The sequence below is a fragment of the Rhinopithecus bieti genome, unplaced genomic scaffold, assembly GCF_001698545.2.
Source record: "Rhinopithecus bieti isolate Rb0 unplaced genomic scaffold, ASM169854v2 scaffold_15296, whole genome shotgun sequence".
Classification (NCBI taxonomy): domain Eukaryota; kingdom Metazoa; phylum Chordata; class Mammalia; order Primates; family Cercopithecidae; genus Rhinopithecus; species Rhinopithecus bieti.
Window position 1 is genome coordinate 4,327,566 of NW_016809075.1, and position 10,747 is coordinate 4,338,312.

General features: G+C 46.8%; 1 protein-coding gene across 2 annotated transcripts in view; it reads left to right on the plus strand.

The window, feature by feature from the left end:
• Window positions 1-10,747, plus strand: part of ZNF823 (zinc finger protein 823) — a 42,172-nt gene that overhangs the window by 22,080 nt on the left and 9,345 nt on the right. Inside the window, exon 1 of one of the 2 annotated variants that reach the window (XM_017888516.1) lies at window positions 1,979-2,192. The exons of the other annotated variant lie outside the window; for it this stretch is intronic. Coding sequence (XP_017744005.1) covers window positions 2,190-2,192 — 3 coding nt within the window. The 5' untranslated portion in view covers window positions 1,979-2,189. Of the gene's footprint in view, window positions 1-1,978; window positions 2,193-10,747 lie in introns of those variants that run through there. 2 annotated transcript variants of the gene reach the window in all.

Consider the following 10,747-nt stretch of genomic DNA (forward strand, 5'->3'; position numbering starts at 1 on the left):
TTTGTGGTGTGGTGTTTTGGTTGTGCCTTAATTTTTTTTTTTTTTTTTTTTTTTTTTTTTTTGAGACGGAGTCTTGCTGTCTTCCTGGCTGGAGTGCAGGGGCGTGATCTCGGCTCACCACAACCTCCGCCTACCGGGTTCAAGCGATTCTCCTGACTCAGCCTCCTGAGCAGCTGGGATTACAGGCGCATGCAACCGCGCCCGGCTAATTTTTTGTATTTTTAATAGAGACGGGGGTTTCACCGTGTTAGCCAGGATGGTCTCGATCTCCTGACCTCATGATCTGCCCGCCTTGGCCTCCCAAAGTGCTGGAATTACAGGCGTGAGCCACCGCACCTGGCCGAGACATCATTTTTTTCATTCATTTTCTAAACATGTCCATTTGTCCAGGCAGAAAATGCTATAGTTTCTAGAAGTTGATTGAAGATTTCATTTCATCTATTGACATCTCATGTTCAGCTCCTTTCTATTTAGCCATGGGTACCAGCTTCTAGTTTATAACAATTTTTTTTTTTTTTTTTTTTTTTTTTTTTGAGATGGAGTTTTGTTTTTGTTTTGTTTTTTTTCTCGCTCTGTCGCCCAGGCTGGAGTGCAGTGGTGTGATGTTGGCTCACTGAAACCTCTGCCTCCCGGGTTCAAGCGATTCTCCTGCCACAGCTTCCTGAGTAGCCGGGGTTAAAGGCGCGCGCCACCATGCCCAGCTAATCTTTGTATTTTTAGTAGAGACGGGGTTTCACCATGTTAGTCAGGATGGTCTCGGACTCCTGACCTCGTGATCCTTTTTTTTTCTCTTTTTGAGACGGAGTTTCGCTCTTGTTGCCCAGGCTGGAGTGCAATGGCACGATCTCGGCTCACCGCAACCTCCGCCTCTTGGCTTCTCCTGCCTCAGCCTCCTGAGTAGTTGTGATTACAGGCATGGGCCACCCGACTAATTTTGTATTTTCAGTAGAAACGGGGTTTCACCGTGTTTGTCAAGCTGGTCTCAAACTCCCGACCCCAGGTAATCCACCCGCCTCGGCCTCCCAAAGTGCTGGGATTACAAGCGTCAGCCACCACGCCCGGCCATAACGCTTTTAAGTCTAGTATTCTTACTTCATAAATATATGGAGAAAGGCTAGTGTTTTCAAATTCAAAGTCTAATGTCTTGGCTTTTGATTGAAGCGTTTAATTTATTAACATTTAATGGCATAAGGAGGGAGAATTTCCACGCTGTCCAGAAGGGACAGGTATTTTGAGATCTCAGAGTTAAATTCTCAATTTCCCTCCCGTATCACCAGCTTCTGATCCACCCCGGGGCTCCATTTTAGGAATCATTGTCTGGCTTCCCAGCTTGGGGATACGTTTGACCTCCTGAAAGGGGGTCTGCTTGTGAACTGTTGGTGCAATAGGCTGCTTCTCTGAGCTAGTTCAAAGTTTTTGCTTTTCTTCTCTTTTGATTCTTTAGAAAATATTGCTGCCATATAATTCCAGTTTTTCCACATACTTAATTTTATTTTGTTGTCGTGTTTTTATCTTCTGGGCTGAAAATGAGTAGATTGTGAGATAAGGTGAGGGAACGGCTTGACCACGTCGCCAACAGCCTCATCCCAAATTCCTGATCCCTGGAGGACATCAGGCCCTCCCTCCTGCTCCAGGGTGGCCTGTGTGCCGTGGGATCCCCTCCTGCTCCGAGGTCCGGGAATGGCCCCACTGGACAGGGAGCCTCGAATTCCCTGCACACACTTGTGAATCCCTGTCCAGGAGAAAAAAGCAGGAAGAACCCACTGAGTACAATCAGGAAATTCTAAAATGCAAACGTCACTTCGGGAGGGGTCAGGTCACTGCGTTGGGAGGAAGCCCGCCTTGCCAAGGGCAGTGTCTGGAACCTGTTCATCCGGCTCCACTCAGCACTGTGAGATCGCTTCTTCTGTCAATCAGTCACCAAGGGGCGGGATCTGGAGCACTATCCAATCAGGGCCGAGGGGGCGGGGGGTGTGAGAACTGTCAATCAGGCACGCTGCAGGGAGGAGGGTGCGACGTTCAAAGAGCCCGCGGAGTCTTTTCCACGCCCCTGCGCTCTGAGTCCTGGGTCTGTCGCTGAGAGAGAGACGCCCTGAAGGTCTGTATCAGCGTCTGTCGCGCCGGGACCCACACTGGACGCTGGCTTATAGGGAGGACACCTGGACACCTGGACACCAAGAAGCCGGGAAATGGTGAGTGTGCGGGGCCCGGCGTCCCGAGGCAAAGAAGGGGCAGGTTGGAACTGGCCGGAACCGACCGTGAGGGGACCCGGGCCTCGTCGTGGGCGACTCCGGGGTCTGCAAACCAGAGTGCCCCTGGCGCAGCTCGGCCCTTGGTCCCCTCGGCCGCAAGATGGGGCTGGGGCGGCAGCCGGGACCCCGGGCGTCCTGTCCGGTCCCTGCGCGGCCACTGCGGCCCCGGCCCCGGCGCCCTCTCTGGGCAGCTCCGCGCCCGCAGCTCCGCGTCTGCCCAGATTGTGCGGCTGTAACCGGCACAGGTTCGCGGCCCGAGTCACTGCACCGAGACGCCGAAGGCTACATCAGAAAGTTTAATAGGGGGAGAGGGGAGGAAACCCCAGATCCGCGTCCCTGAGAGGTTTGGGGATGGGGTGTTTGGGGGTGTGGACAGGGGCGGCTGGGGTGTGGGGTCGCTGGTTGGTGGGGAAGTGAGGGGTGACTCCTGGGACTGGAGGTGAAGAAACCTTATTCTCCTGCTGAGTGGGCTCCCTCATGGGGTCTTCAGCCTGCTTGGCGCCAGCCTTTCCGCTGCAATTCAGGATCCGAGAAAGAACTCAGGCGACTCTTGAGCAACTCTCAGAGATCTTATCCCAGGCACAGTGGGGAAGCCGGCGGTCAGCGTCTGCTGTGACCTGACTCTCAGGGAGGCGGCCCCGTGAGGCAGCGGGGCTGAGGGCACCTGGTTAATATCTAACTGCAATCTCGCCTCCAGCCTGGCTCGCAGTTCCTGTGAACCCGGTAAGGAGGCTGCACGGTGACAACGGAGGGTCACCAGGCAGAATCCAGACTCGTGTGTGTGAGCTTTGTGCTTGGGAAGAGGAGCTGTGGTCTGTGGATTCCTCGGTCCCTTTTTTCTTCCCAAGGGTGACCGGTTCCCCTCCGAGTCTTCCACAGATGTGGGCAGCAGGGTCTCAAATCCACCACCCTGTCCCCCATCCTAACTCCTCCTAGGGCTGGCAGCAAATCCCTTCGTTTCAGAGCCTTCCCCAGCTAACTTTCTCTCAATTCACAGCAACTTTATGAACTCTTTGTCCCTTAGGCAATATTTCAAACAGAGGCATTATTTTAATTGTCACTTTCTTTTCACATAGCAAGTATGGCTCTTTTTAAAAGATTTGTTTTGGGTTTGTGAACATTTCACATGTGAGGAAGCAAAGAATGACCTCTTGACTCCAGTGCAAAAAAAAAAAAAAAAAAAGTGTATGTGTGACTGTCCTTTATCTTGTCTACATAGAGATACCCGAATATTTTCAGTTGAGGTTCCTCTTTGCAAATGGCATAGGGTGATCTGTCCTCAGCCCAGTCTCTGTGGTGTCCTGGTCCTGGGTTACAGAACTGTTTGGTGCTGCTCCAAGATGCTCATAGCTGCTAAGTCTTTGGTAGTGTCTAGTGAATATCAGCTTTGAGTAACTTCTCCCAGAGGACAGCCTGAGGTGGGGGGTGGGACCTTATAGGGTAGCGGCCGGATGCCTTGGGGTGGGAGGAGTTCCCTGGTATACTGTTCCTCAAAAAGCGAAGCCCTTAACACATTCAGTTTTTCTTCCCCAACCCCAGTTTCCATTCCTTGGGGACACGTGGCTGGTGAGCCAGCTGGTTGGCGGTATTGAGGGAGCTTCTCCTGGGAGGGTAATTACTCAGCAGTTCATGGGGGTGGAAGATGTCCCAAGTGATAGGAGGACCTGACCTGACACTTGAGTCAGATTTGTCTGTATTCCAGTCAGCCCCTCCCTGCATTTGTAATCTTGAAAAGATTTGTTCACTCATTTCAGCTTCAGCTTTTTATTAACTGCTAAATGCATTTTATCATTAGAGCTCAATAAAGAAGGTAAAGTATGTTCAAAACGGCAAGAACAAGTTGGGTTTCAGAAAACTAATTACATATTTAGTCCTATATTTTATTTCTTTTTTAAACTTTTATTTACTTTTTTTTTGAGACGGAGTCTCACTCTGTTGCCCAGGCTGGAGTGCAGTGGCACGATCTCGGCTCACTACAGCCTTAACCTCCTGGGTTCAAGCAATCCTCCCACCTTGGCTTCCTGAGTAGCTAGGATTACAGACGTACGCTACCACACCCAGCTAATTTTTTGAATATTTTTAGTAGAGACAGAGTTTCACCATGTTGGCCAGGCTGGTCTCGAACTCCTGACCTCAAGTGTTCCACCTGCCTTGGCGTCCCAAAGTGCTGGGATTACAGCAGTGAGCCACCACGCCTGGCCTCAGGTCTGTTTTTTTATTGGATGATTTCAAATGGAATTTCAGGGCCTAGCATTGAAAAGAAATTGGGAAAAACTCTTTTCCTTTATGACTGCAGAAAAATGAATACATTTTTGCAAGGAAGTGTGGTGGATATATTGATGAATTATAAAGATTTACCAAAATGTTAGTTCCTGTCCTTTGTAGAGTGGAGAATCTGAGACAGTGGATAACTCTATTCTGTTCCTGTTATGTGGACTTGACAGATTAATGCTAAATCCTGTGGGACAGGACTTTCCAACAGCTAAAGAACTCAAATCTCATTATTCATTTATTAAATGATTTATTATTATGGAAAATGATAAATTAATGACATTTGTTTTCTGAAATGGATAGATACTTGTGCTTTTTCTATTGAGGTATAAAATATAGATGCATTGTGGTTTTCTTCCCTCCTATAAATATAAACGCTGGATTGGAGTGATTTTGCTGAACTCATCACACATGGGTATGTTTTTTTTAAATACCGGTGTAAGGCAGGTAAGGGTAAGTGAGTAGCCTTGACTGGGGTGGAGAAGCCTGAGTCCACTGACTCTGAGCTAAGGTCAATCTGGAGCCTGCAAAGGGAGGTCATTGAAGACCCAGTTGAGTTGGTTCTTCCTGGGGAACCTCCCTGGCAGGTGTCCCAACCTGTTCATTCCAAACATGGGAGGAGCCCTTTATACTGAGAGAAGCTACAAAGCACTGGAAAATTGGAGATCCACAGGCAGAGACATTTGGGGTGATGCCCTGTCTGAGGTAGTCTTTGTTACTGTTATGGGGATGTTGCTAGACATTCTCAAGTAAAATGAATCTGGATTTGGGCAAGAAGTGACTTCATTCTAAAAGCATATTGCAAAAGGAGAAAACTACCAACTATAAGATCTGCAAGGATCTCAAAGCTTAGGCAGAAAATTGCTTTCCTTTTTCTTTTTTGAGACGGGATCTTGCTCTGTTACCCAGGCTGGGTGCAGTGGTGCGATCTCAGTTCACTGCAACCTCCACCTCCCAGGTTCAAGTGATTCTCCTGCCTCAGCCTCCTGAGTAGCTAGGATTACAGGTGCCCACCACCGTGCCCAGCTAATTTTTGTATTTTTAGTAGAGATGGGGCTTCACCGTGTTAGCCAGGATGGTCTCAATCTTCTGACCTCAAGTGATCAGCCCGCCTCAGCCTCCCAAAGTGGTGGGATTACAGGCGTGAGCCCCCACACACAGCCAGAAAAATTGCTTTTCAAAGTGAAGAGCAAACAATGTTAGAAAGAAGGTAGGAGAGAGAGCAGGATGGAAGATGAAAATCAGATCCTACATCAGAGAATGTTTCACCTTGACTTCAGTCAGTTCTTAGGAGAGGTTAAAAAGGAGGGATTGTGGCCGGGCACATGGCTCACACCTGTAATCCCAACACTTTGGGAGGCCAAGGCGGGTGGATCACCTGAAGTCGGGAGTTCGAGACCAGCCTGGCCAACTTGGCACAACCCCGTCTCTCCAGCCTGGGTGACAGAGCAAGACTCCATCTCAAAATAAATAAATAAATTGATTAATTAAAAAGAGGAATTGTGTGCTGGCTCAGACTAAGTCCAGCAGGGAGAGAAACTTAAGGAAGGTTTGCTCTACATTAATTTTGTGCAGGCTGTTTAGTGAAGACAAAATTGTTCGGCTAATCATTTCTGAGGCAAAAGTGGGAATTTGGTGGGGTTTTTGTCTGGTCTTATTATAGGTTAAAAGGGGGACATAGTCGAAGCAATGCAGAGGGTGTTACATTGCATTCAGCTGCTTGTTCAGAACACACAGGACTTAGGTGGTAGAAGGCTGAGGTGATTTCTTTTCTTTTCTTTTCTTTTTATTTTTTGAGGCAGAGTCTCACTCTGTTTCCCAGGCTAGAGTGCAGTGGCATGATCTCAGCTCACTGCAACCTCCACCTTGCCTCCCAGGCTCAAGCAATCCTCCCATCTCAGCCTGAGTAGCTGGAACTACAGGCATGCGCCATGAGGCCCAGCTAATTTTTGTATTTTTCATAGAGATGGGGTTTCGCCGTATTGCCCAGGCTGGTCTTAAACTCGTGGGCTCAAGTGATCCAGCTGCCTCGGCCTCCCAAAGTACTGAGATAACAGGTGTGAGCCACCTAACCTGGTCTGAGGTGATTTATTTAATTCTAGCTATTAACCGAGATTACAGAGCTGGGGTTAAATTCAACATTATTAGAAGTCTGGTTTTACATTCACTGTGTTTGTTTAATCAGAATATTGTATAAATTTAAAAGTCTGTTGGGGCTGACTTAGAGAAAGACTCCTTTTGGTTCTGCCTGCTGGATGACGAGTTTATGAATCTGAGAGTTTATTTGGGTCTGTAATATAATTTTTAAAAATATTTGATCTTTTTTTATTTTTGAGACAGAGTCTTGCTCTGCCATCTAGGCTGGAGTGCAGTGGCATGATCTCAGCTCACTGCAACCTCCGTCTCCTGGGCTCAAACAATCTTCCTGCCTCAACCCCCCAAGTAGCTGGGACTACAAGCGTGCACCACCATGCCCAGCTAATTTTTGTATTTTTTGTAGAGACAGGGTTTTGCCATGTTGCCCAGGCTGGTCTTGAACTCCCAACCTCAGGTGATTCTCCTACCTTGGCCTCCCAAAGTGCTGAGAATACAGGTGTGAGTCACCATGCCCAGCCTAAAAAAATTTAGTAGTTGTTTCTTTTTTTCTTTTCTTTTTTTTTGAGATGGAGTCTCACTCTCTCTCCAGGCTGGAGTGCAGTGGCGCAATCTCGGCTCACTGCAACCTCCGCCTCCCGGATTCAAGCGATCCTCCTGCCTCAGCCTCCCAAGTAGCTGGGACTACAGGCATGCACCACCATGCCTGGCTAATTTTGCCTTTTTTGTAGAGGTGGGGTTTCTCCATGTTGGCCAGGCTGGTCTCGAACTCCTGACCTCAGGTGATCCACCTGCCTTGGCCTCCCAAAATGCTGGGATTACAGGCGTGAGCCACTGTGCCCAGCCTTTAGCCAATTATTGAACTGGAGGATGGTGCTGTTGTATTTATACACAGTTGGTTAAAAGGTTAGTTCCTGGGGCTTATAAATGACATCTGCAGTGGGGGCCTGTTGTGAGACTGAACCCTCTAGTAAGAAACTTAAGGGATCTGTGTTAATTCTGGGTAGGGTAAGAATTGAATTATCGGACACCCGGTTGTTGCTGGAGAATTGGTTGGTGTTCAGCGAACAGCACACCTTTGTTATAAGTCAGAGCCACCACAGGTCAAAGCCTTAAACTGACTGTCTATTATTCATTATATGTTTATACATGTATGAATCCAGATGCATAGTTTTCTTTCTTCTGAGTTTTCAGTTAATTAATATTACACTTAATATTCCATTAATATGATGCTGAAAAGGTTTTTTTTGTTTTTTTGAGATGGAGTTTTGCTCTTGTTGTTGCCCAGGCTGAAGTGCAATGGTGCAATCTCGGCTCATGGCAACCTCTGCCTCCCGGGTTCAAGTGATTCTCCTGCCTCAGCCTCCTGAGAAACTGGGATTACAGGCATGCACCACCACACCTGGCTAATTTTGTATTTTTAGTAGAGACAGGGTTTCTCCATGTTTGTCAGGCTGGTCTCGAACTCCCGACCTCAGGTGATCCGCCTGCCTCAGCCTTCCAAAATGCTGGGATTGCAGAGTGAGCCACCACGCCTGGCCGGTTTTTTTTTAGTTTCTTTGCCTCAGTCTGCTTGATACATGCTGCTGCCTGAGGCGTGGGTCACCCACTTCACTCTCATATTCCACAGCTCATAGGATTTGAATTGTTTCATTTTTGTTGGACTTTGTTGACAATGTCATCTTTGTTTTTGTCCCCAAATGATAACACTTTATAAATTTTGTACATATGGGGGGAAATGTGCTGGGTTGTAGATTATGGATAAATTTAAATGTACTAGGAAAACCTGTTGGCATGTATGGATTAACTGGCAGACCATGTGTGCATGTGTGTTTATTCCTTACAAATGTTTATCTCCATGTGATTATATGTTGCTTTTACTGATTAGCATTGGTGCTGAGCATTTTTTCTATATGGTCTTTCATCTTCTGTGAAATAATTTTCAGCCATTTTCTCATTAATTAATTAATTAATTTTTAAGTCAGGGTCTTGCACTGTCACCCAGGCTGGAATGCAGTTCCAGGATCATGGCTCACTGGAGCCTCAGATTCCCGGGCTCAAACAATCCTCCTGCCTTAGTCTCCTATGTAGCTGGAACGGCAGGCACATGCTACCATCCCTGGCTAATTTTTAAATTTTTTTGTAGAGATGAGGTTTTGCCATGTTGCCTAGGCTGGTCTCAAACTCAAGCAGTCCTCCTGTCCCAACCTCCCAGAGTGTAGGGATGACAGGCGTAAGTCACACACAACTCTTCTTAATTTTCAGAGTTGAATTTCTCGGTTCCTTCCTTTAGGACCTACTTACATAAGAAAACGGCCGGGTGTGGTGGCTCACGCCTGTAATCCCAGCACTTTGGGAGGCTGAGGCGGGTGGATCACCTGAGGTCGGGAGTTCAAGACCACCCTGACCAACATGGTGAGACCCTGTCTCTACTAAAAATACAAAATTAGCTGGGCAGGGTGACACAGGCCTGTAATCCCAGCTACTTGGGAGGCTGAGGCAGAAGAATCACTTGAACCCAGGAGACAGAGGTTGCAGTGAGCTGAGATCACGCCATTGCACTCCAACCTGGGCAACAAGAGTGAAACTCTGTCTCAAAAAAAAAAAGATTCTTTACTCAGGGACAAGATGTAAGCCCTAAATCATAAGACCTCCCCAAACAGGTTAATTTCCAAACGTAACCTGTAGGATAGTACTTCTTTATCTGGCCAGGTGACCTAATTGTTTTTCCTGGTAGACACCTTATGGCCCATTGTCTGACCTGTTTTTATTTTATTATTACCAAGGTAGCCACTGCCAAAATAATCTTACAAAGAAAGCCCTGACTGGGTAGAAATTAGATTCAGGTATATTGGTCAGGTAAGACACAGAGAAAGCAACTCAACAAAATGCAAGAAATAACAGAAACTATATATTACTTAGAGATCCCAGAAAGAAGAGGTTAGCAAGCATTGAATGCCAGTAGGTACTGGGAAGCCATCTAGGGCACGTGTATTTTGCCACGTGGTTTTATAAATTTTGCCTTATGTATTTCGATGATTTGTTTTATAAGCATAGATATTAAGGATTATTATGTCTTCTTGTAGAATTGACTTCTTTATCTTTATGAAATCTCTTCATCCCTTGTATCTTTCCTTGACCTAAAACGTGATTTCTCTGAATTTAAAATAGCTATTCCATATTTCTTTTGATTAGGACAAGAATGGCATATATTGCTCCATACCTTTATATTTCATGTATGTGTGTCTTTCAGTTTAAAATGGTTTTCATGTACACATTACTGAATCTTGTTTTATTTGTTGGGTTTTTTTAGAGACAGAGTCTTGCTGTCTTGCCCAGGCTGGAGTGCAGTGGCACAATCTCACCTTACTGCAGCCTCCGCCTCCTGGGTTCAAGTGAATCTCATACCTCAGCCTCCCGAGTAGCTGAGATTATAGGCATGCATCACCACGCCAGGCTAATTTTTTTGTATTTTTAGTAAAGATGGGATTTCACCACGTTGGCCAGGCTGGTCTCAAACTCCTGGCCTCAAGCAATGCACCCGCCTCAGCATTCCAAAATGCAGGGCTTACAGGCATGAGCCACCGTGCCGACCAGCCTTGTTTTTTTCTTTTTTTTTTTTTTTTTTTGAGACGGAGTCTCGCTCTGTCGCCCGGGCTGGAGTGCAGTGGCCGCATCTCAGCTCACTGCAAGCTCCGCCTCCCGGGTTCACGCCATTCTCCTGCCTCAGCCTCCGGAGTAGCTGGGACTACAGGCGCCCGCCACCTCGCCCGGCTAGTTTTTTGTATTTTTTAGTAGAGACGGGGTTTCACCGTGTTCGCCAGGATGGTCTCGATCTCCTGACCTCGTGATCCGCCCGCCTCGGCCTCCCAAAGTGCTGGGATTACAGGCTTGAGCCACCGTGCCCGGCCTAGCCTTGTTTTTTTCATTCTATTCAGCCAGTCCATGTCTTTTTAACTGGTATATATAGCTAATATGCATTCAAAGTGGTATTGACATAATTGGTAATATGTATACATGTTATTGTTTTCTATTCTTATACTTGACTATTTTTTCAACTTCTTCACTTTTTCTGCTTTCATTTTAACTGAGCATTCTGTGTGATTCTTTTTTTTTTTTTTTTTTTTTTT